Raw genomic sequence first — 26560 nt, forward strand, 5'->3', positions numbered from 1 at the left:
CCTACATACCACCCCTACTCTCACTCCACCCACTGCCCATCCTCCCCCATCCTACTCTCCCCCCCCCCCCACCATCCTCCCCATTTCCCAACCCCCCCCCCCCCCCTGTCCTACTTCGCTCTACCTCCACCCCCTGCCCATTTCCCCCATGTCCTACTCTCTACCCCTTGGCCCCCACACCCTTTCCCCCTCAACATGACCTACTCTCAATACCCTTCACCTACTACCCCTTCCATCTGACCTAACCATATGTAGACACTTCAACAACAAGAAAAGAAATCAAAACAAAAAAAAAAGGGAAGAAAGACAACACATTTTCCTCCAAAGAATGGAGAAGTAGAGTTATTGGGTGGGATCCCCGCAGAGATCGTCCTAACACTCACAGCTAAATTTTGCCAACTTTCTTCCCTCTGCAATGCCACCCAACCAAATCAAAATCCTCATAATGTCGTGGTGTATCCACTTTTGTCAAATTTTAGCATTGTTCCTTTTTTGATTTCTTCTAACTTCCCATCATTACTGGTAAACCATTATGCTAAAGCCTTATATTCTGTTTCATACAATGTTCTTGCATAATTTCATAGGTATAATTACAATATTTTGTCATTGTTTTTCAACCTTTTACAAAGAAAATCTTACATAATTACCTCACTTACATAAGACGTTACATGATATAAAGATATGGTGTGGTGCACCAGTAAACTTACTCAACTGCTCTCAGCGTGTATATTGATTAGCAAACACTACTTTAGCATCATGTCAAACTGCATGTAAAGCAGAGAATTAAAAGATTATGTGGTTAGGGGAAAAAAGGCAATAAATTTGATTGGAAATTACTGCCAGGTTCACTCCCCTTTGCTTAACAGAGGGAACATCCAGCTTCACTCCCCTTAGTGCCAGTATTCAACAATCCACTGAGTCAAATCCGTCCCTCTGCAACCCAACCTCTTCATCTCTATCTAATTCATCATCATAATCGAAATGTAATCTGTTCAGTCTTTAGAATACCGTCCTATCATGCACGGGATTGAATATATCTAATAATCAGTGGCTTAAAAAGAAGCACACACTTAAGAAAATATATATAAATCTTTCTCCATATCTTCCACAACCCTCTCTCTCTGTGTGTGTGTGTGTGTGTGTGTGTGTGTGTGTGTGTGTGTGTGTGTGTGTGTGTGTTTGACTGTGTGTGTGTACATGTGTGTGTGTGTGTGTGTTTGATTGTGTGTGTGTACATATGTGTGTGTGTGTGTGTGTGTTTGATTGTGTGTGTTTATATATATATATCTATATCTGTGTGTGTGTGTGTGTGTGTGTGTGTCTGTGTGTGTGTCTGTGTGTGTCTGTGTGTCTGTGTGTGTCTGTGTGTGTACATATGTGTGTGTGTGTGTTTGATTGTGTGTGTGTGTGTGTGTGTGTGTGTGTGTGTGTGTGTGTGAAGGGGGGGGGCGTGGGAGTGTGTGTTTTTTTTCCCAAGTCACTAATCATAATATTCAATCCCTTGCATTATAGGACGTTATCCTAAAGACTGAACATATTACAGTTTGATCTTGATGATTTAGACAGAGAGACAGCAGGGTGGGATGGAGACTCATTTGATTGTTGAATATTGGCACTAAGGGGAGTGAAGCTGGATGTTCCCTCTGTCAAGCAAAGGGCAGTAATTTCCAATCAAACTGATTGCCTTTTTCCCTCCTAACGACATAATCTTTTAATTCTCGCTTTACAGGCAGTTTGACACGATATATAAGTAGTGTTTGCTAATCAATATACACGCTGAGAGCAGTTGAGTAAGTTTATTGGTGCATCACACCATATCTTTTTATCATGTAACGTCTTATGTAAGTGAGGTAATTATGTAAGATTTTCTTTGTAAAAGTTGAAAAACAATGACAAAATATTGCGGTTATACCTATCAAATTATGCAAGAACATTGTATGAAACAGAATATAAGGCTTTAGCATGATGCTTTACCAGTAATGATGGGAAGTTAGAAGAAATCAAAAAAGGAATTATGCTAAAATTTGACAAAAGTGGACACACCACGACATTATGAGGATTTTGATTTGGTTGGGTGGCATTGCAGAGGGAAGAAAGTTGGCAAAATTTAGCTGTGAGTGTTTATTCAAATAATGTTTCTTAATTCTTTCTGTTTTTACATTAAGAATACTAGTTATTACCTGCAGTGTGTGGATGTATGTATGAAACGATGTATGTGATATTTTTTACATTTGTATCTTCGTAATATTTGTTGGGGCTGTTGTTGGCTTTTACAGTTATGGTCCCCATGTTGTTTATTTGTCTATGTTGTGATAATGCACCTGACCAAATTTCTCCAGTTGGAGATAATAAAGTTATTCTTATCTTATCTTATCTTATCTTATCCCACCCAATAACTCTACTTCTCCATTCTTTGGAGGAAAATGTGTTGTCTGTCTTCCTTTTTTTTTTTTTTTTTTTTTTGTCTTGTTGTTGTAGAAGTGTCTAAATATAGATAGGTCAGATAGAAGGCATAGGGCGATGGGCAGATGGTGGAGGGAGAGTAGGACTGGGGGGAAATGAGTGGAGGGAGAATAGTATTGGGGGGAATGGGTAGGGGGTGGAGGGAGAGTAGGACAAGGGGGAAATGGGCAGGGGTGGAGGAAGACTAGGACTCCCCCTGCCTGTTTCCCCTACTCTCCCTCCACTCCCCATCCCCCTGTCCTACTCTCCCTCCCTCCCTGAAAAAACTCCCGTGGGGGGTGGAGGGAGAGTAGGGGGAACAGGTGGGGGGGTGGGGGTGGAGAGAGAGTAGGGTGATGGGCTGGGGAGGGGACAGGGAGGTGGGGCGGAGGGAGAGTAGGATGATGGGGGTGATGGGAGGGTGGGGGAACGGGTGGAGGGAGAGTAGGACAGGGGGGGGGATATGGGAGAACTAAAAGATGGTGGAATTAAGGAGGGGTGCAAGATGAAGAAATAGAACAGGGGGAGTAGATCACACCCAATTAAATCCACTCTTCTACTCTATGGAGGAAGCAATGTCGTCTCCTTCCTTTGGAACTTTTCAAACCATCTCCAGCTTATCATGTCAAATGGACCATTACTACAGGGGGTACGAGGTCACGCAGTGGAAGGGGTACTGTGACTCAGGGGGATGGGAGTAGAAGGGTGTGTGGCAGAAGATTGGGGGAGGGGGTGGTAGACGTGGATTTGGGGGAGAGTGGGGGGTGGCAATGGGTGGAGAGTGTAGGACAGGGGGAAAATGGGTAGGGGTCCAAGGAGTGGAGGGAGAGAGGCACAAGGGGGAAGTGAGGAGACTAGGACAGGGGGTAGATGGGGGGAAGGGGGAGTATAACGGGGGAGAATAGTAAGGGGGGGGGAAGCTTAAGTAGTATGGGGAGGGTTTGATGAGTCAAGGGAAAGTAGGACTTGGGGGGGAGGGTGGTGGGAGAAAGTCACAAAGACACGCACATCTTGAGAAGACCAAATACGCACGTTAAAGATCTTGTCATTCATGTCAGCGTTCGGTGGGTTATGGAGACAAGAACATACCCAGTATGCACACATCCCAAAAACAGAGTATGGCTGCTTTTGTGACGGGGTAAATAAACAGAATGGTCATTCATTGCCCTTTTCCCCCCTAACGACATAATCTTTTAATTCTCTGCTTTACATGCTGTTTGACACGATGCTAAAGCAGTGTTTGCTAATCAGCATACGCGCTGAGAGCAATCATGATTCAATCATATTTCCGTCAGGAGAAAGTGAACTTCGTTTCCGGTGTGATGCCCAGAATGACCCCACCCTAAAATTAACGTGCTGGAAGGTTGTTTTTCTTTTCTCCCTTCTTTTCTTTTTTCTGGGAACAGCTTTGAGTTAGCCTTTGATGATTTCAGCCCTTTTCCTGAAATGACTGCCCTTCCTTAGATTTTTGAAAAAAAAAGTAAGATAAATCAGAAAGAAAAACTCAGTATATTAATGTGAAAAAAACAAAAACAAAAAACAAACCTTGTCTTTGTCCCGAAACACTCCATTGTCACTTTGTTTGTGTGGTATCTTCTCGACACTGACACAGTCACTCTGAGGCCCCATCAGGTTAACTCCATTTTAACGCAAGTGGAGTAGTTCAGGACTAGTCCCCCATCCCCTCCATCACCCTTAACTCCCTGCCCCCCCCCCCCCCCCCCCCCCCAAAAAAAAAAAAAAGACCAACAAAAAAACCCAACCTCCCTCCCTCTCCCCCCAAAAAAACAAAACAAAACAACAACAACAACAACAAAACAAACAACCAAACAAACAACCCCCCCCACCCCTACACACAAAACCCAACCTCCAGCCTCCACCGGGAGTCATTTATGGGCAGAAATGCTGGCCCTGAAAAAACTCCCGTGCCGAGACTTGAAGGGACATGTGATGAGTTATTTTAGTTCTCTCCAGATTCTCCCGGATTTGCAAAAACTGATGCGTTTGTTTTTAGCTTCTTGTTGTTGTTTTTCCTCAGAATAGCGTATTGCTCAGATGTTGTATTTGAGGGGATATGATCTGGTAGCAGTTTTTTTTTCTTTCCGGGAATCAGACCAGAAAGACTCCATTCTTCTTCTTATTATTATTATTGTTATTGTTGTTGATGATGATGCTTTTATTCTTAGTAGTACAATTAGTGTCATCATTATTCATTTTCTTGTTGTTATGATGATGATAATTATGATAATCATTATCAATATTGTATTTGTATTTCTTTTTATCACAACAGATTTCTCTCTGTGAAATTCGGGCTGCTCTCCCCAGGGAGAGCGCGTCGCTACACTACAGCGCCACCCATTTTTTTGTATTTTCTCCTGCATGCAGTTTTCTTTTGTTTTTCCTATCGCAGTGGATTTTTGTACAGAATTTTGCCAGGAGCAACCCTTTTGTTGCCGTGGGTTCTTTTACGTGCGCTAAGTGCATGCTGCACACGGGACCTCGGTTTATCGTCTCATCCGAATGACTATTATTGTCGGTAAATTGATACATGATGTTGATGATAACACTTGGGAGGCAGTCCTCATTTCTGTGCAACACCCAGTCGACGATGTGACCACGATTGTATGTAGGCTCGGTTACAGACTGGTTAAGACCGAACAAACTGACAATTTCAAGTAATACCATACCTAGGGCATTAAAGGCGTCGGCGGGTGAGCCAGCCGTACTGACGTGTGTGTACCGAGTGTCACAGTACCCCTCTCTCAGTCTCGATCAGTATGCAGAGACTTCTACGGGCGGGCAACCACAGCCGGCTACACATCAGATGACCAAATTCTGACAAATAGGTATACAAGACTGTTTACATTATTAAAAAAACAACAACAACAAAAAAAACAAAAAACAAACCAAACAACAACCGACCAAAAAACGAAAGCCAGAAAGCCGGCAGATGTTCGGTGTTTCTTCGCACGCTTTCCTTGAAACTGAAAGTGAAACTAATACACGGCGAGAATCGAGCCAAACATTGCTGTCTCAAACTCAGTGACTTCACTCAATCGTTGGTTTTGAACGTCCGCGTCAGAGTTATCAAACCACAGAATTTTTACCCGTTCACTTTTCTGTGTTGAAGTCGGAATAAAATGTATCCGTATGGGTGTACCCGTTTAGAATGAACGGGCTTACCATTTCGGGTTACACATTCTTGTATAATGATTATTATACTTGACATTTTCCCCTGTCCTAAATGGCTCAAAGAGGGGAAAATAAGTGAAGACGGGTAAAAAATGTTAAGTATGATATAGTTATACATTCTAAATTATTAGATTCCACATGTTTTGCACTCATAAATGGCTTACAGAAGGAACTGAAAAACAATCGTCGAAGACGGAAAACTGAAACTAGACTGAAAATGTGGAGCATACTGTACATCAGTTGTAAAGGATGATGGTTCGCTTTTTCTTTCAGCCATAAGGCGCATACAGTGGAAAATAATGAATGGAAAATAAACTCATGGAATGAAATTGTCAATGTTACGCACAACCTGATGAACCGTTAAAAAAAAAAAAAAAAAAAAAAAAAATCACGGAATGAAGTAATCAGCCCGCGGCACAATCCCGGAATGACTGATGTTGTGACTGTGTGAGCCCCACAGACTCTCATGGAATGAAGTTGTTGTCATGTTCACGCACCATATCACGCCAATGAAGTTTTCAGCGATCAGTGCACTGACGTGCACCGGCACGAGTGGTTAAAGCGTCACTTCGAGTCGACATCCAGTAACACACCTGCTGCCACCTTTGACGTTGCAGTTCATTCCGGGTATTTGTTTGTTTTTGCCGTTTTGCTTTGTTTTTTGATACTCTGAGTGAATTTGGTCATTTTATTTGTGTTTGGGATAAATGCCCACTCGATCACATCTGGCACCATATGCACCATATACTGCTCAGTGTATCTCGACTGGGATCTTAAATTATTTTTGTGTTACTTCAGTTAAGTTCTTCTTGTCTTTTCTTTCTCAAAAATGTTTGTCTTAACCAGACAGTTGGGTGTGGCCATTGTTTAAAAAAAAAAGATAAAGAAAAAGAAAAGAAGAATTTTTTTTTAAAAGCACAATACTCAGTAATCAGTTAACCGCTGCAACAATATTTGTATTAGTTCCCGTAGAATATGTAACATGTTCACTGTGTGACCCCACGGGGTTTCCTGAAATAAACACGTTTTGTCCTGTCTCAGTTGCCGTCATGAACAGCCACGGTGACCCGCCAACTACAGTATGCAAAAGTAAGGCACATGTTGCCAATTAGCTGGTGTTCGCCAAAAGTGCAGTTAATTCCGTCATAGCCGTAAACAGCCGGTGGCTCCAGTCACGCGCCTGTTCAAGTTACTGATATGAAGCCAGTGCATGGCTGCCCGCGTGATCGCGAGTTTCCAAATAGACTCAGTCGGACACGGCGGATTACATGACAATTATATCCAAGGCGGATCGACGGACTGACATTCTCCGAGTCAATTCCGGCGTACTGAGTACACAGCCGGGTGTTCATGTGATGATCATAATTTCAGTTCTGAACCCATTGTACGTCTCGTCCTCCACTCTGGTTTTCACTGACGGATCCTCCTGCTCTACAAGTCACTAGTGGTCTCCATCCTCTTATATGGATGTGAGACATGGACACTGATGGCAGCAGAAACAGAAAGAAGAATCCAAGCATTCGAAACCAAGTGCTTGAGGAGACTACTACACATCTCCTACAAGGAGCACAAGACCAATGACTATGTGCGGAACCCGTGGTCAGCAACCTTGTTGGGCCCCAAGAACCACTGCTGGCGACTGTCAAACGACGGAAGATGGCATGGTTTGGTCACGTCACACGACACTAAGATAACACCCTCTCCAAAACCATCCTGCAAGGGACTGTAGAGGTAGGGCGCAGACGGGGACGGCAGAGAAAGAGCTGGTCCGACAACGTCAAGGAATGGACCAAAATGACGATGCCAGATCTCATCACTGCCACGACAGCTGCCAACAGAACGGCGTGGCGAGCTATGACATCTTCCTCATGTCCCCCCCAACGACCCCAGCGGTCAAGGGGATGAGTGAGTGAGTGAGATCCTCCTGCGAAGCACCGTGGCCGTACAGTGCATTCCGTTCCGTCTTAATTTTAAAAAAATTTGATATGACACAACACTAGTATTGCCGTGCGCACACTGACCGCGGCGGCTTTCGAACTGCGTTATTATGGTCCCGTTCAAGTTCGTGCATGCCCGCTCCTGCAGACCAGACACATAATAATTATAGAACCCTGCCGGTTTATCATGTCCCGGCGGAGTTTTCGAATCAGTTTTTCTCACCTCTTTAGTTTGAGTACTCCGGCAGGCTGTCTCAGTATTTCCCAGTAGCCCCGGCCCTTGCTCTGTGCATGGAATGCCCCCGGCCACACCCACACCCCAAAACTGAGGAGAAGAAAAAAAGCAAAAAAACAAAAACAAAAAAAAGCAGGAACAACAAAAACAACAACGGAAAAAAAAACCCACCCGTCTAACTATTTAAAAAAAAAAATCATGTAAAAGTTGAACTGAAAACAATACAACAACCCCTCGAGTCCGTCCCCCCCTCCCTCCGGCCGTCCTCCCCCCCCCCCCCCCCCCCCTTTTTTTTTTAGACACGTTTAGAATCGAGACAAGTTTCATTTTGAATACCGTGACACAAATGCAAACTAGTGTGAATAGTATGCACTCCACATTTCAACCCGTTTCAGTACAGTACACATTTCCATGCCCCTAATTGCTATGCATAGAATGCCCCCCCCCCCCCCCCCCCCCAGCATCCTTTTTTTGACACCTTTAAAATCGAGATATGATTCATTTTTAACACTGACACCAACTCGAACACACACACACACACACACACACACACACACACACACACACACACACGGCGGATAGCCTAGATACTGAGATAGATAGATAGACAGACAGATAAATAGATAGCCTGGATAGACATACTGACTTAACATTTAAACCCGTCTCCGAGTTTGTTTACAACGGGAACGAGAAAAAAAGGAGTATGCTTTTTTGTTTTTTTTAATTTTTTTTTCTCGGGTGGGAGAAAACTGAAAAGTATAATAAACTGGAATGTGAAAACGAAAATGGTAAAACCGTTCGTTGGAAACGGGTATACCCATGCAGATATATTCTTATTTCGACTTCAACATAGGAGAGTGGACGGGTAAAAATGTTAACATTGCCATAGTCATAAATCAATGCTATGTATTGTTTCCACGCCCAAAACCTTGAGCAAAAAGTCAAGCCATCAAGCCAATGAGTGACAACGTCACCTGAGTCGCATTTCAACATTCACCGACATTTTGGCACTGTCTATTTTTAGATCAGTGCCCATTTGGGAGTACCGGAAAGTGTACATCTGCGCATGCCTTACTCAGGCTGCCTTTTTTTTGTTTTTGTGTGTGAGTGTGTGTGTGTGGCCAATGTGGAATCATTGAAAGAACTTGTTTACAAAAGTCACGTTGATTCTGACTGAATGGACATCAGGTAATAGTTTTGAATATTTAGCGGATGAGGTTGATGTTTTTGTGTGTATCAATCTGTGTTGAACCTTGAAATTTCCACCAGTTTCATTCACGTACCAGTCATAAAGCAGATCGCTTTAGTTTACTATTACTAGTCGTAGTCGTGGACTTTTTCAGTCATTTATTGATCAAGGTAGGTAGGCCTAATTGCGAACCATCCAGTCAAAGCGACCAGCTCAACGTTTGTATTTTACAGATAACAGGGGTACAGTAATCAAAGGTTTTTGAGGGCTTTCTCCGATTGGTTGCACCAGGATAAGTTCGTCTGCTGTTTCTTTTCAACGGTTGAAATAGCAGGGTTTTCTGAGGATAAATAGTGTTGCAAACGATGGGTTTGGGTACATGTGGACAATTAAAACAGAAGCAGGTCTTGAACTCATTAGACATACATATTATTGGAACATCACACCAAACTGTCGGTTTGTTGGTTTTGATCACACACACACACACACACACACTCACAGTCACACACATACACAAACACACACACACACACACACACACACACACATTTAAACCCACACACAAACACACCCATTTGAGAGCGCTCAGTAACTGTGCAACATTGCTCGCAAATAGACAAGCATAAAAATATCCTATATGGTTTAATTGCAGACAACACTACTTTGGAAATTCCTGTAAAAACTGACATTCAGATCTGTCACTAACATCGTTTCTTAATTCCCCCAGCACCAATAATCCACAATCGATACAACATGTCCAGTCAGATCAGTTATTTTAAACTGGGTCAAAGTTCAAGTCCTACTGCTTGCTTCCCTTGATTTTAGGATTTTGAGAGCACATTTGTGAACTTGGTCGACAGTGGTGCACAAAGAGAAAGAGGAGCCCATGAATAGTCAGAAATAGCTGACAGGTTCTTGGAAATGGATGTATTCATTAAGGTATCAGAACGAGGTTGAAGCAGATGTAAATTGTGAAATGCTTGTGGTGAGAATGCTTTGAAGTGGGGTGGTATACAAAATGTTAAGAATTACATGCTGTTAAGCCTACCTACCCTAAAGGATCAGGGCAGAAAGATGCAAAATCAAATGACCCTACTTGTGGTCATCTGAAATCTGGTACACTGATGGACTGTCAAATTCAACTTAATTGAAAACTTTTGGAATGTGGGTTTTGGTTTTGTCATGTATTAGTTTTAAATAAAAGGGAAGTTTTTGGCACTTTTGTTCTTCTCGTAGTTTATACAAGCTGTTGGGAAGTATTATGCAGCATCGCCTCAGAGACTGAAAGAGAGTTGGTTGTATACATGTAAGAGTGGTCAGTCACCCATGGAATGTGATTTTTTGTGGCCCAGACTTCGGTACTAAAATAGCTGTTCAGTCCTGCTTGCTTAATCACAATAATTATACTAACAAAATACGTGCGCACCCGTGTGTCTGTGTGTATGAGAGAGTTCACAAAGTACATCAAAATGGAAAATATAAAAATTACAGGTAAAACTGATTCGCTATTGGTATTAAACAGTGTGATGAGTTTCATATCAACTGCGTGCCTATACAAAAAAAAACAAAAAAAAACCGTTGTCAGATGCTTGTTTAAGAAGCCTGAAAAAGCTGATTCATTTTTCAGCATCAGCAGTTTGAACATTGCTTTGCAAGACAGAACATTTAAACAGAAAAACAAACCAGTGTTGAAGTTTGCATTTTCTAAACTGAATGTAGGACGGGTGTTGTTGAAAAAAGAGAGACAGAGGTTTTTGAATTTCTTTGTTGTGACACATTGATCATTTGATGTTTGTTAATTTTGGAAGTTGATACGTTCATTTTTGGGACTGGTTCTACACTGTGTTTTTTATAGTATGTCTTGTAGTGTTGATGACTTCAGCATTGTGATTGTGTTTTGACATTTTGCATCAGTTTTCATCCACTATAGCCTGCATCTCTCATTAGATACATGTATACTATGCGACTATTGGAACCGTAGCTATGATTTTGCCAGTTGAATCTTTTGCAGTCATCTGTTTTATTAATATCACTTATCAGGCTACATATTGGTACATTTGTAAAGCTGAACACTCCATTCTTTCCTCCTGTGCATGTGTGTGTGTGCATGTTTGCATGTGCGTGTGTGTATGTGTGCATATAATGTGCATGGGTGCTCACGTATGCAAATGAAACCTTAGACTGCAAAACATCATGTCTGCCAGCTGTCTTATCTCCAACACATGGAACTCCTGGTGAACTTGGAAGGGAGTGGCTGCTTTGCACAGCCAAGACCACTTTTCGCTGTAAAGAAGTAGTGGTTACTCTTTTTGTGGTATGGGCTTTTTGATCGGTTTGAAGTTGTGTGCCCATGGAATTGCAGCTCAGCCAAACCTTTGCACCACTTAGTAGAAAACAAACACCATTTGGAACCACATGTAATAGTAAAAATATTGTATTCAGGAATGAATTGGATGATTCCTCAAAGTTCTTATCCAATTTTGGAAGTTTAGACAAGCAAGAACTTTGGCAAATTGGGTGTGGAGCCTTGAGGAAATGATAAAAAGCTATTTAATGAATCAGGGAAGGGACTGCGCAGAAGCTTCACAGCTTGTTTTGTACAGGTGCTTTACTAAAGTACGAGTTTAACTACTAGCACTACCATACTACAACTACTACTCTTACTACTACTACTACTACCACCATCATTCAGATTTAATAATTCACTAATTGATTTGTCCATATATTATTATTGTATCATTACAATTTAGCACAATTTATGTTCAGTTTCAAGGAAATGTCAGAATGTGTGTGCTCAGTTTCAAGGAAGTGTCAGAATGTGTGTGTGTGTGTGTGTGTGTGTGTGTGTGTGTGTGTGTGTGTTGGTAAAAGGTGTTTGCTATTCACTCAGTATATATACTTTATATATATGTAAAGTTGTTGTTTTTTGTTTGTTTTTTTGTTGTTGTTGTTTTTTGTATTTCTTTTTATCACAACAGATTTCTCTGTGTGAAATTCGGGCGGCTCTCCCCAGGGAGAGCGCGTCACTATACTACAGCACCACCCCACCCCCCCTTTTTTTTTCTTTTTTTTTTTTTTTTTACTATTTCCTGCATGCAGTTTTATTTGTTTTTCCTATCGAATCTATGTAACAATGTGCATGTCTCAAGAACTGGTCGCTCATACTATGAGTCATAGGCAGTGAGCCATTGAGGTGTGACAAGGACATCTTTACATGTTATTGTGCTGTGGTTATGAATCAGAATGAAAATATGAAGTCTCCTGTGTCTGTGACTGTATCTGTCTGGGGTTATTTTTCTGCATTTGTCATTTTGTGTGTTTTTGTCACTTTGTTACAATACAAGTGTATGTCACTGTGTGTGTTTGCTTTCACAATGTATGTGAAGGAAAGGGGGATGTGTCATGAATACCATGGGGTCAGCACTTGTTGAAACTGAAGTCAATGAAGATAAGCAGAAATTTATGTAGAATAAATTTGTCTTGGAGGGGTTTGTTTCTGTGGGGGAAACGTTGAAGAGATCTTGTATCTGCTGTCAACAATGGTTGCCAAGAAAAAATGTTCACAAAATTTTGTTTTGTGGGATTCAACAACCATTATCGCATTATATAGTTCTATAAATATATCCAAGACTGCAAGAGTGGGAGCATTTAATAATATGTACAGTATTGTTCATTTTCACTCCACAGTTCACAGCTATATATATATATATATATATATATATATATATATATGGAGAGAGAGAGAGAGAGAGAGAGAGAGAGAGATGGGTAGATAAACATATATTCTTGTCTACCAAGGGTGTTCATGAAAAGCCATGATGGATTCGTTTTTATGTCCAGACAAACACACACAAACAAAATGAATGTTATCTATCTATCTGTCCATCTATCTATCTATATGTCTGTCTATCTGTCTGTCTGTATATCCATCTATCCATCTGTCTGTCTATCTTTCTATCTATCTGTCTCAGTGTCTGTCTTATCAATCTGTCTGTCTGTCTATCTATCCACCCACCTATCTGTCTGTCTGTCTGTCTAGATCCATCCACCTGTCTAAATCTGTCTGGATATAAAACTCAATAGTAAATCCCAAGATAAAAAACAAAACAAAACAACTGTTGAACACCCCACCACACACTTGTTGGGCTCACTGGGTGATGCATGATATGCTATTATACTTATATAAATACTAGAGTGGATAATTAATCCAAGCCCAAATGTCATCATTTTCCATACAGAAGTGGAAGAAGCATAAAAAAAATCAGTCTTGGTTTAACTTTTAAATTTTAAAACAGATTTGCCTTGGGAGTGGGTTGTGATTTTAAAATGTCATAAATGCTCATGATGGTCATATTGTTTCTCCAAAAGAGAGGTCGGTATGCACACCAGACAGCAATTTTGCATTCTGTTGTGCTCTAGGGGCTTAGCAAGATTTGTTAGTCTGTCTCTCCTGCTGTCTCTCACTCGGTCTAATATGGATTATGGGATCATTAACATGTGTATTTGATATTCTGCTTATTATAGACTATGAGACTATGGAACAGGTCTGCATATAGAGCATTCATGTGAGGATTTGGGAGTTAAGAAAAGCTGGACTTCCACCTTTCACCCAGCAGGTATAATGTACCCCCTGAATCAGTCTGATGCCCTTTTAAGCTTTGTTATTGCTTCACTAGAGGATATGGGGTTCTTGTTTCCTGGAATTTGCCAACAAGCAAAATTTATAGCTGTTGTCATGAAATTTCTGTTGTGATCACTATTTATTTAAAATAATTTTTTTTTTTTGCTGAAGTTGTGGGGATTGTCTTTGTGCTTGCTTTCCTCTTTAATTTTTCCCCACAGAAAGTATAAAGAGAGGGAGTCAGTCTCATCTGAAAGGAGGAGCATGAGCCATTAATTACTTTATATAATAAATTTGTATTTGTATTACCCTTTTTATCACAACAGATTTCTCTGTGTGAAATTCAGGCTGCTCGTCCCAGGGAGAGCGCATCGCTACACTGACAGCACCACCCATTAAAAAAAAAAAAATTCCTGCCTGCAATTTTATGTGTTTTCCTATTGAAGTGGATTTTTCTTCAGAATTTTGCCACGGACAACCCCTTTGTTGCCATGTTTTTTTTTTACGTGCGCTAAATGCATGCTGCACACGGGACCTCAGTTTATTGTCTCATCTGAATGACTAGTGTCCAGACCACTGCTCAAGGTCTAGCGGAGGGGGAAAAAATACTAATGACTGCCGGTGTGATTCGAACCAGTGCGCTCAGATTCTCTCGCTTCCTAGGTGGACGTGTTACTTTTAGGCCAACACTCCACTAATGAAATATTGGCATAATGTCTGATTCCAAACCAGTGATGTGCAGTTTTCTTAAAAAAACGTAGCAGTCTCTCTGGGCCTTCTCAAGTACAGTTTACTGAACAACATACTGGACTTTACATTCATGGCCTCAGAGATCTTTTCCCATCACTTTTGTTGTGCCAACAAGTGGATAATTTGTGTAACCTCACTGTCAACTGCTTGGCAAAAGTGATGCAGTACATGTGGATATGTGTATCATTATCTAAAATCTCAATATATGTCATCTGAGCTGGTGTGTGTGTGCATGTGCACGTGTGTGTGTGTGTGTGTGTGTGTGTGTGTGTGTGTGTGTTGTGGGAACTGGTACACATATGTACACATTTACATAAATTATGCATCAATCATGCACACATGCAGGCTCTCTCTCTCTCTGTGTCACTGATCTCTTCTACAGTTTAGACAAGACACTGGACAGTCCAGTGTATGCTTCAGTACTCTTTCCTGTCAAACCGGTTGATCCTCACAAAACTGTTTTGAGTCTCTTGTGGTGGTGTATTACTAATCAATTGGACATTATCTCATATTGTCGGTATATAATAGAGATAGTTACAGGGGGAAATTCTTGCTGGTTTGGTTCTGGGGGATTTCTGTTTTCTGTCTTTTAAGTAAAAGTGGTATTGCTTCTGAACAGATTTTGTGGTTGATCTGTCTGATGTGCAGGTTGAAAAAAGGAGAATCATCATTTCATCTTTTCTGGCTCCTGTCTGTGAGGAATGGAGGATCAGCAATGCTCCACTCCTGGCTGTCGCAGAAGGAAGTTGAATAGCTGTGATGTCTGTCAGACGCATGCCGGGCTGCAAACTTTGTGGTTCAACAACCTTGGATTCAGGCCCGGGCAGTCCAAAGGTGGTCCAGAAAAAACACCCCAGAAAAGCAAGAGAACGGTTCCATCAACCACTCAAAATGGCGCTGCCATTTCGAAGGCGCCTCCTCCATGCACTAGCAGCATGAATGTTCCTCAACACCCTCCACCCCAGCAGTCAAGCACACATCCTGTAAATGTGCCTTTTGGGAGACCCTCTGGGATCAGCTCACAGGAGGGACTGGCTTCTTCCACAGAGCATGTCTCTTCACCCACACCTTTGTACTATCTCCAACAGTTCATGCACAGTGTGCCAGGCAGACCCCCGCAGCAACAGTTCATACACAATGTGGCAGGCAGACTTCCAGCACCAGTCATTCCTTGTCTCCCTGATCTGCCTTCCATTGTAGCAGGCAGCATGATCCACAGTGCGGCCGTTCATGTGCCCATGCTGCCACACTTTGTGGTCCCGCCTCATCACACCTTGGGGATGGACAGAGACCTGGGGGCTGGCGGTGATGTGTCAGTGTTTAGGTTAACCCCAGGTCACAAGGGAAGGGGGACATTGCATGAGGACAGCCACAACAGTTCAGAGCCCAGACCTTGGCATACCCCTTACACTAAGGAACCCTCTGCGAAGGTGCAGCAGACAGGCTTGGAGGTGGACAGTTCTGCTGAGCACTCCTGTGATGGTGGTCAGCAGCACACACAGCCAGAACTTTACCATGGAGAGTCCTCCGATCAGCAGGTGCTGGCAGCAAGTCCCATGCTGGTGAGGTTACTCCAAGACAGTCGCAGTGCCCAGAATTTATCCTTGCAATGCTTGCTCAGTGCAGAGACACAGGAACAGGCTGTTAACCACCACTCTCCCTCCACACAGCAAACAGCAAACACACAGTCTGCATCTGGGATTCGTTCATCTGATCATGATGAAGATGTCATCATCACTGGTGCAGATGAAGATGTTCTGTTTGTGGGAACAGAGCCTTCAGGAACTGGGACACACAGTAGTCAACAAGCTTTGTCGTTAACGGCAGCAGGAACTGAGACTGTCAGCGAGAGTGACAGTGATGACTGCATCATCATTGATCTCTCTGTTGACCATGGGTCTCAAATGGAGCAGACTGCCCAAGGTGGTGCTGTCACACAGATCAGTGCCAACGGTCATTCCATAGTGCAGCAAGGCAGTGAGGACGGCTGGAGAGCAGATCCTGGGTCCGCTTTGTCCAGTGACCAGGACCCAGAAGCCATGGGACATGGTCCTGAAAGTGAGAAACTGGGCGAAATTACAGTCCTGGAAACTGTGTCCTTGTCAGAGCAGCCAAGCACTTCCTTCTGTGAAAACGGTAAAGCCAAGACATTTAGTGAGCTGTCTGAAGAGAGCTATTACCGCTGCAGCTGTCTGAGTGGTCGGTGTGGTTTTCGCACAGTCCTCTCAACCCAGCTGGAGCTTCACCTAAAAGAGAACCATCCGCATGATGTGATGTATTCCTGTGTGCACTGTGGCAGCCGAGAAGCAGGTATTGACAGTCTGATGTCTCACTTGGAACAGCACTTGAGCAGTCAGGAGTTGTTGCATTGCTCTAACATGTTCTGTCAGTACATGTCCTCCTCTTCTGAAGAGGTTCACAACCACATCCAGACATGTCATCCTATGCAGGTACAACACGTCTGCTGGGTATGCAGTGACAAGTTTCACAGCTTTGTAAACTTTAGTTTGCACATCAAACTGAACCTGATATCTGTTTTCAAATGCCCGCATTGTTCAGCCAAAGATGTGGATCAACAAGCAGTCCTGATGCATATGGCTTCCTCCCATCCTGACCAAGAGCGGTTAGTGGATATTCAAAAAATGCTTGTTTGCCATGAGAGAAAGAAAAATCACTGGTACACAACTGATTATGTTGAGGTAATACCTGCACACATGGAAGAGAGCACAGCCCTTGTGCCTGGTAACAACAGGGAACAAACACAGAGTCCAGAGTCCAAACGAGGCGGTGATGCAGTGATAGGAAGAAGCGTCAGGAATGCAAGGAGAAGTCTCACAGACACACAGATTGGAATCACCTCACCCTCGCCCATCAGGAAAGCTAACAGCCCCTCAATCAGAATGGACAAGCCTGGTCAAGAGCTGCCACTGTTTGATGCTCAGCAGGGAAAGGCCTTGAGCAGTGAAGGTCTGGTGGAACAGGTGAAATCTAGCAGCAAAAGATCGGGAGAACAACAGAATGATGGCGATACAAGCACAACAACCATTTCACCATCCAAACGAAAAGCATTGAGAAAAAAACAGAATGATGGTGATACAAGCACAACAACCATTTCACCATCCAAACGAAAAGCATTGAGAAAAAAACAGAATGATGGCGATACAAGCACAACAACCATTTCACCATCCAAACGAAAAGCATTGAGAAAAGAACAGAATGATGGCGATACAAGCACAACAACCATTTCACCATCCAAACGAAAAGCATTGAGAAAAGAACAGAATGATGGTGATACAGGCACAACAACCATTTCACCATCCAAACGAAAGGCAAAGTCCAAGAAAATGAGGGCAGTCAGAGGGCAGAATAGACACTCAGATGATCAGACGAACTGCAGTTCACAGCTCAGCAAGGAGTCTGAACCAGCTCTCTGCACAGACAATTTTGCAGGTAAAAATTCAGGGATGGTGGAATCAGTTGACACCTCAGTGAATGATTCAGATAAGAGTGAAGAGAGAAATTTTGTTGAAAGGAGACCGACAGATGTGGAAAGTACAAACCACAAACGCACGACAGGTGAAGCAAGTGATGGTGAAACAGAAGCAGTGGAGAGTGAAGGTGAAAAGCAAACAGCTTCCTGGATAGATCACACATTCGATCAGAAGGATGTAGACAGCTTCAAATGTTCGTTCTGTGATCATGTGTCAAGTTGTGTGGAGAACCATTCTGAGCATATCCACAGTTCCCACAGATCTCAGTTCAAGGGCTTCAGTTGTCAGCAGTGCAGCTTTGTCTCTGTTGACCAAGGCGCCAAGGCGGAACACAGGTGTGGTGGCAGTCACTGCCTGCAAGCACGTTCCAGGATTGGGTACAGTGAAGATGATAAAACACTGTGGTACACTGCGTTTGAACTTTCAGACATGTCAGTCACAGGTGTAACGGAACACGCATCAGAAACAGAATACCCACTGAAAACCAGATCAAAGAGAAAACATTCAGAAACATCTGCAGTTTCACCTCCATCAAAAGTGAAAACATCTGCCAGAACTGACTTTCCACCTGCAAAAACATCCAAAGTGTCTCCAGAAACCAGTGTTGAGGGAAGTCGGAGTCCTGGAACGAAGCTCATGTGCACTTTGTGTGGGCTGAAACAGAATTGCTCCAGAATCAGCATGCACAACCATATCTACGCTCAGCATGGTGATGCCATGGTCTGTCCCATCTGTTTAGAGAAGATGGGCAGCGACTGCCACTTCCATTTGCATCTGATGGATCTGCATCCAAATCATCCTTCAATTTATGATGAAGTGAAATCACAAAACTTTATTTCTCAGGTAAACTCTTCAGATGGAGTAGATGTTGGTGCAGCAGACAGACAGAAGATAGATTCTGTCAGTGGTGCAGAAGATGAGGAGGCAGAAGCAGGATCAATTACAACAGACAGGCACAGAGCTGTCATTGACAGTGGTATACATGAACAGTTCAGTGAATTGAAAGACACGTTCGGAAGCAAGCAAAGCCAACTATCAAGCGGGATTGCTAGCTCCCCAGAGTTCAAATCTGTGTTACGGGCTTGTAAACTGTGTGGCTTTTCATCTGGCAGTCCAGTACGACTGAGTAATCACATGTACAGAGAACATTCTGAAGTGATGAAATGTCCCAGGTGTGATGTGCAACTAACCAGTGATAGCATGCTGTCCAGGCATGTGAGGGCAGCCCACAGGGAGGATGAAGATACCCTTTATCAACAGTGCCGCTCTCTGTCTTGGGTGTTTGAGGTGGAAAAACTGCTAAGCTGCAAACTGTGTGGCTATTCCAATAGCCAGTCAGCTGCACTGCATGAGCACATGTACACTGCACACAAAGCGGTGATGAAATGTCCAAGGTGTGACACGGAGTTGACGAGTGACCAGGAGTTGTATCAGCATCTATCTGACAACCATGCTGGTGAAAAAGACTCGCTCTACTCCCAGCATTGCTCTGCCAGCCGGTTCCATGTTCCAGGAGGGGCAGTGAAAAACTTTCATCCCACTCTTTCATTAGTTGGTGCACGTCAGCACCAGAGTCTTTCATCTCCAGAGGCCTCACGACAGAAAGGGGAATGGAAGATGGGTGTGAAGGGCAAGCAGTGGGTGGCCAGGAAGAGAGCAGGCTGCCCCATGCTGTTGACGATCAAAAAGAAATCTCCTGCAGGGAATACGAGGTCCCAGAGCCGTCAGCTGTCACAGTCTGATGGTGGTTCACAGTCTGAGGCAAGTCAGGGTGGTGGGAGTGGAGCCTCCGATTCTCCAGCCACTGTTGCCGATGTCCATCATCTGCCCCAGCCAGTGGATTCATCAAGTGCAGTTCCTATGACCCCAAGTGATATGTCCCAACCAGCATTTTCAAGGAATTATGGTGGATTAAGCTATGCCGCTGTTTCTTCATCAGTACCTCTCATGTCCAAAGAACAGTATGATGCATTTTTAGCTATGGCAGTGGAGGAAGACATGGAGTACCGATGCCCGCACTGCACATCAGATTTTAAGCTGCGGTATAAATTTTTCGAGCATCTTTGCTTCCACTACCATTACCGCTGTTTCAAGTGTGCCCAATGTCCATTTCTTGCATTCTGTGGGTCTTCAGTTGTGAACCACTGCAAGAAGAATCATAAAGAATATCCAGACATTATTCATATTCCCAAACAAAGTTTCGAGGCAAGGATTGAACGAGTGCTGTGTCAGTCTTTGGCGGCTGTGACAGATCCTCACACAGAGAGACGCTTGTTAGCATATGAAAGAGCCAGACTGAAGAAAGAATCTAAATGTCAGGGAAAACCAGGCAGAAAGCCACATAAGATAAAGTTATTATCTTCCCAGAAAATAAAACTCCAAACCAAGAAAATCAGAAAGGTTCCTTCATTAAAGATGAAGGCTCCAGTGAAGTCTCCTTCATTGAAGATAAAGGCTCCAGTCAAGTCCCCTAAGAAACGGCCCCTGACCAAGAAAAGGCCATCAGAACAGGATGCTGATGCAGACCAGATAACTCAATGGTTAATATGTCCGTATTGCCGGGGGAAGAAAAAGAAAAGGACAGCAGTTGAACATGAGATCAGATTCCACATTCACTACAAGCCCTATTGCTGCTCGTACTGCAAGTTCACCTCCAGTTCTGAGAGGTATGCCATGCGGCATGTTGCTGCTACCCATCCAGGGAAGGGTGCTGCTGTGGACTACAAGAGGGATGAGAAAAAGGAAGAACGGTTCCAGCTTTTGTTCAGCAGATCTGTGGAATTGTCCAAGACGGCTGTCAAGCAGGAGGTGACCAGTGGTGTGAAGAGAAAGTACAAGAGGAGGAAGGCAGACAGTGTGACAGATGGTAAGCTCCTGGCACTGAACCCAGGTCCTATAAAGAAAGAGGAGAATCTGACGGCTCATCTGCAGCCTGGGTCAACAAAGGAGATTGAGTGTGCACACTGTGACTTTGTCAGTGACAGCAGGTGAGTTCTTTGGGTTTCGTTTTTTTTTTTGTTTTTTTTTTCAATGTACTACAAAGTTAGCTATCTAGAGTACTACTTATTGTTTGTTGTAGAAGCTGTTGTTCTTGAAAGCCTGTAAAAACGGCTTTAGCTAGGCATTTTGTCACAAATGCTGTGCACATCCCAAAATGTAGGAATCTAAATTCTAATACATATACTGTGCACCACAGATTTAGTTTTTGATAAGAGTTTTATCAGTGTAAAAGTTTAAACGTTTAGTTCCCTGCAACATACTAACAAATAAATATATATATATGTTTTTGCATCATTTATACAAATGATAAATACAATGCAACAGCAAAATGTTGCACCTGAATCTGAATTTAACAGTATATATATATTGATTATTAAAAACAAAAATCCTGAAAGAATCTTTCCAGCTGAACTCATAAAGTTCTGATGCAGTAATCCATGTTGTAGACGATTCATTCAAGAGGTGTGAGCTGGCACTCGATATATAATGCCTGACAACTGGATTATTGAAGCGATAGTTAAAATTTTTGCTTTAGTGAGTTTTAAGGGTTATTAGATTTTTTTTAAAGTTTTGTGATCAATCAGAAAAATAGATAAAAATAGAAATAAAATATAATAAATAAAATAAAAAAAGAACCCTGGCAAGAAGCCTCACAGTCACATTTATCCATGCAGTCCAGAGACTTTATTCATCTACTTCCATTCCTGAGAATTTGTGAAAATGTAAAATAATCATTATATTGAAAAATCACAGTGAGATCACAATCAGCACTTTATGAAAATAAAGCATGGTATTGGTGTTTGTGCATAATGTATGTGTGTGTACACGTATGAGTGTGTGCGCATCAACTTGCGAGTGTCTATTCATGTACATGAGTGAGTGTTTCAGAGAGATAAAGTGTGTGTGTGTGTGTGTCTGTGTGTGTGTCACTGTGTGGTTGTGTGTGTGGCTCACCAGCACAGAGAGAGAGAGAGAGAGTGTGTTTGTGTGTCACTCACTGTCAGTGTATGAGACTTGAGTGTTTGTGTGTGTGTATATATATATATATATATGTATGTATGTGTATATATATATATATATATATATATATATATATATATACAAACACTCAAGTTTGTATATAATGTATACTCAGTGTATGTATATAATGTGTGCTTATATGTTGGTTTTGTAGTGGGCTGTTGGTTAACAGAGTTGAACATTGCAAGGAAGCTGTGTCATTACACTGATAGAGTGACAGACGTATGTCCCAATGTTTTCACTCAGAGAAGCGGTGTTGGCCCACATCCTGGAGAATCACCAACCCCTGCTGGAGGAGGCTGTGAAAGCCAGTGGTGCTGACGCCGATACTTCATTGACAGGTGCCAGTGGAGGATTCCTGTCGGGTAAATGAACTGCATTGTATTGTAGTAATTACCATTTTGTATTTGAATTTATATTTCTTTTATCACTGCAGATTTCTCTGTGTGAAATTCGGGCTGCTCTCCCCAGGGAGAGCGCGTCACTATACTACAGCGCCACCCATTTTTTTGTATTTTTTCCTGCGTGTAGTTTTATTTGTTTTTTCTATCAAAGTGGATTTTTCCTCAGAATATGCCAGGAACAACCCTTTTGTTGCCATTGGTTCTTTACGTACGCTAAGTGCATGCTGCACACGGGACCTCTGTTTATCATCTCATCCGAATGACTAGCACCCAGACCACCACTCAAGGTCTAGTGGAGGGGGAGAAAATATCAGTGGCTGAGCCGTGATTCGAACCAGCGCACTCAGATTCTCTCGCTTCCTAGGCGGGCGCATTACCTCTAGGCCATCACTCCACCAGTGAGAACACCAGTCATTTTGTGAAGTGCTATAGATTCTCTGTGTGAAATATGGGGCTGCACTCCCCCAGGGAGAGAGAGAGAGAGTCACCACAGTGCAAGGCCATCCATATATATAAACTTTGTTGTTTTTTTCCGTTTGCAAGAGTATTTGTTTTTACTGCCAGACTTCAAAGTGTTTTTTTCTAGAGAATTTTGTCTGGGATGTTTTATTGCTGTGGATTATTTAGTTCTGTGTGTGTGTGTGTGTGTGTGTGTGTGTGTGTGACTTACTTAACCCATATTTTTGCTGACACAGCCTCCTCCAGCGAAAATCAGTATCCTGAAGTTTCTGGCACTTTAGTTTTATCCCTTTTGGTTTTTTCGTCGGTTGGAGGTGCGGGAGGGTTAACAAATTTGGAATGATTGGTTCATTACTTACAGAAGATTGGTTGTACTCGAATTCCTGAAAAATAAATATATTTTTTCTGAAGTGAATGGGCAGTGAAGAAGAAAGTGTTATGCAAGATGGAAACAGGCACACTTTAGTAATACAATCTCGTTATCATCACTGTAATGTCTGCAAATAGCCATGTGTGTTGACAGACGTCATGGACGGGGAGCCACCTGCAGAGAGTGCAGACAGCGGAAACGTGGGCAGCGTATTGCTGCCTGCTGTGACTCCGGAAGGCCCCGTTCTGACCACAGATAGTGAGAACACCAGTCATCTGTCCACAGAGAACCAGAACACTGTCCATCTGTCCACAGAGAGTCAGAACACTGTCCATCTGTCCACAGATTAATGAAAACTGTGATGGAGGTAATGATTATGGGGCATGGGGTAGTGTTTAAATAAAATTAAAAAAAGGCCTTCCCTGAAATAACTTCCCAGGGGAGGGTTTTTTGGAACGACTCCAGTGGAGTCAAAACGGTGAACAATTTAGCTGTTTTTGTAACCATATTACTTTGGTAGTTTTTGTTGTTTAATGGCAACACAGGGACAGATCAGAAGACTAGGCACTGCCTAAAATCTTTATCCTTGTAGGAAGTGATTAACAAATAGTAAAGAGTGGTAACTCTCTCCATTCACAAGGCACACAACTTCAAGTCAGTGCTGCTTATGCTACCGATTCAGCTAGCACACATGTAAATAAAAGGTACATTGGAACAAACCCAGACACTTCCTCAAAAAAGGAAGCACCGGGCCTGTCCTTATACCGATCATTTGACATGTGCACACAGCAGCAAAGACAGAAGAAATGTGCAAACACAAATTAGCTTTTATTCAAGATTGGCATAGCCTCTGTTATGCTAGCTGAATCGGTAGCATAAGCAGCACTGACTTGAAGTTGTGTGCCTTGTGAATGGAGAGAGTTACCACTCTTTACTATTTGTTAATCATTTCATCTCCTGGCCTCATAATTTCTTGTAGGAAGTGGTAGAACTGGTAGTCTGGTATTTTGCAGAAGAGGAGATTTCCAGAACCAAAGACTGCAGCATACAATATGTTTAGAAACCATAGGACTTGTGCATGTAACACAGGATGTCAAACAAGCAAGTGTCAGATGAAGGACGCAGATGCCTATTGTGTGTGTGTTTTTACCTGTGTGCAGGGAAGGGAGGAGCAGAGCGCAAGTTGGGCCAGCAATGCAGAAAGGACAATGAACATGTTCCAGCTTGTCAGAACATCAGGGGTTAATAAGCGTCAGAGTGAGATTCCACTGCAGCTTTTCCATTTTTACTTGCCTTGTTGATTCATGTTATGATTTGTTTTTCCCTTGGATCAACATAATTCTGTGTGAATGACTGTTTATTTTTAAAATTGTATTTCCTTGATCAGTAAGTAACACTGATTTTTAGAAAAAGATTAAACTGATAAACTCATTTAATTTTTAGCAGATCATTGCAGCTTATACAGTCAATTTTTTTTAATGTTAAATGTTGTAAGGAGAATTATTGGTATTTTCCTCCAGTTTCTTTCAGTTTGACAGGGTGCATGGTTTTCACATTAGTATCACTGGATAGCCTTGTAATAAACAACCTGTCCAGTTATGATAGTGGTTATTGTAAGTGGGGTGTGCTGCCAGCGGCAGACATTTTGTGTCAGAACTGGAGTTCTGAGCATTTGTATTCTTGTGTGATTGCACTCCATGGTCATTTACAGAAGTGCTGTCAAATGTGAATGAGGATGGAATGTTATCTCTGTGTTTATGTGTGTTGTTGACTGTCATGCTGTCTGTTCATTTCTCATCATTCCTTCAACCTGCACTTCATGTCTTACTGTATTATATATGAGTGATTGTTTGACTTAAGTTTGTTTCTGTCTGTCCTGATACAAGTGATTGTTTGACATAAGTTTGTTTCTCTCTGTCATGATGTGAGTGAGTGAAATCAGTTTGTTTCTCTCTGTCATGATGTGAGTGAGTGAAATCAGTTTGTTTCTCTCTATCATGATGTGAGTGAGTGATATCAGCCTGTTTCTCTCTGTCATGATGTGAGTGAGTGACATCAGTTTGTTTCTGTCTGTCATGATGTGAGTGAGTGACATCAGTTTGTTTTTCTCTGTCATGATGTGAGTGACATCAGTTTGTTTCTCTCTATCATGATGTGAGTGAGTGACATCAGTTTGTTTCTATCTGTCATGATGTGAGTGAGTGATATCAGTTTGTTTCTCTCTGTCATGATGTGAGTGAGTTATATCAGTTTGTTTCTCTCTGACATATTGTGGGTGACATCAGTTTGTTTCTCTCTGTTATGTTTTAGTGAGTGACATCAGTTTGTTTCTCTCTGTCATGATGTGAGTGAGTGACATCAGTTTGTTTCTCTCTATCATGATGTGAGTGAGTGATATCAGCCTGTTTCTCTCTGTAATGATGTGAGTTAGTAATATCAGTTTGTTTCTCTCTGTCGTGATGTGAGTGAGTTAAATCAGTTTGTTTCTCTCTGACATGATGTGAGTGAGCCTGTTTCTCTCTGACATGATGTGAGTGACATCAGTTTGTTTCTCTCTGTCATGATGTGAGTGAGTGACATCAGTTTGTTTCTCTCTGTCATGATGTGAGTGACATCAGTTTGTTTCTCTCTGTCATGATGTGAGTGACATCAGTTTGTTTCTCTCTGTCACGATGTGAGTGAGTGACATCAGTTTGTTTCTCTGTCATGATGTGAGTCAGTGATATCAGTTTGTTTCTCTCTGACATGATGTGAGTCAGTGGTATCAGTTTGTTTCTCTCTATCACGATGTGAGTGAGTGACATCAGTTTCTTTCTCTCTTTCATGATGGGAGTGAGTGACATCAGTTTCTTTCTCTGTCATCATGTGAGTGACATCGGTTTGTTTCTCTCTGTCATGTGAGTGAGTGACATCAGTTTGTTTCTCTCTGACATGATGTGAGTGAGTGACATCAGTTTGTTTCTCTCTGTCATGATGTGAGTGACATCAGTTTGTTTCTCTCTGTCATGATGTGAGTGAGTGACATCAGTTTGTTTCTCTCTATCATGATGTGAGTGAGTGACATCAGTTTGTTTCTATCTGTCATGATGTGAGTGAGTGATATCAGTTTGTTTCTCTCTGTCATGATGTGAGTGAGTGATATCAGTTTGTTTCTCTTTGACATGATGTGAGTGAGTTAAATCAGTTTGTTTCTCTCTGACATGATGTGAGTGAGTGACATCAGTTTGTTTCCCTCTGTCGTGATGTGAGTGAGTATCAGTTTCTCTCTGTCATTATGTGAGTGAGTGACATCAGTTTGTTTCTCTCTGACATGATGTGAGTGAGTGACATCAGTTTGTTTCTCTGTCGTGATGTGAGTGAGTGACATCAGTCTGTTTCTCTCTGCCATGATATGAGTGAGTGACATCAGTTTGTTTCTCTCTGTCATGATGTGAGTGAGTGATATCAGTT

The 26560-nt window shown here is 42.3% G+C and overlaps 2 protein-coding genes across 2 annotated transcripts in view; one reads left to right on the top strand and one right to left on the bottom strand.

Moving 5' to 3' along the window:
- The window catches only part of LOC143283816 (uncharacterized), a 33092-nt gene extending 24283 nt beyond the window's left edge, over positions 1 to 8809 (bottom strand). The window contains exons 1-2 of the mRNA XM_076590190.1: positions 8781 to 8809; positions 7795 to 7896 (exon numbers count right to left, since the gene is read on the bottom strand). Coding sequence (XP_076446305.1) covers positions 7795 to 7896; positions 8781 to 8809 — 131 coding nt within the window. The remainder of the gene's footprint in view (positions 1 to 7794; positions 7897 to 8780) is intronic.
- Positions 8810 to 8855: 46 nt separating this feature from the next.
- On the top strand, positions 8856 to 25635 carry LOC143284221 (uncharacterized). The gene is made up of 5 exons (XM_076590887.1): positions 8856 to 8994; positions 15015 to 20844; positions 22124 to 22242; positions 23264 to 23477; positions 24271 to 25635. The coding sequence occupies exons 2-4, from the start codon at positions 15068 to 15070 to the stop codon at positions 23458 to 23460; spliced, it is 6093 nt and encodes a 2030-aa protein (XP_076447002.1). The 5' UTR covers positions 8856 to 8994; positions 15015 to 15067; the 3' UTR covers positions 23461 to 23477; positions 24271 to 25635.
- Positions 25636 to 26560: the final 925 nt, after the last annotated feature.

This window comes from Babylonia areolata, chromosome 7 (assembly GCF_041734735.1).
Source record: "Babylonia areolata isolate BAREFJ2019XMU chromosome 7, ASM4173473v1, whole genome shotgun sequence".
Lineage (NCBI taxonomy): Eukaryota > Metazoa > Mollusca > Gastropoda > Neogastropoda > Buccinidae > Babylonia > Babylonia areolata.

Excerpts from the sequence above, each read along its gene's own strand:
- LOC143284221 (XM_076590887.1), top strand. The coding sequence starts at position 15,068 with ATGGAGGATCAGCAATGCTCCACTCCTGGCTGTCGCAGAAGGAAGTTG. Across the intron at positions 20,845-22,123 it reads GACTTTGTCAGTGACAGCAG|AGAAGCGGTGTTGGCCCACA; the intron begins GTGAGTTCTTTG and ends GTTTTCACTCAG. Across the intron at positions 22,243-23,263 it reads CAGTGGAGGATTCCTGTCGG|ACGTCATGGACGGGGAGCCA; the intron begins GTAAATGAACTG and ends GTGTGTTGACAG.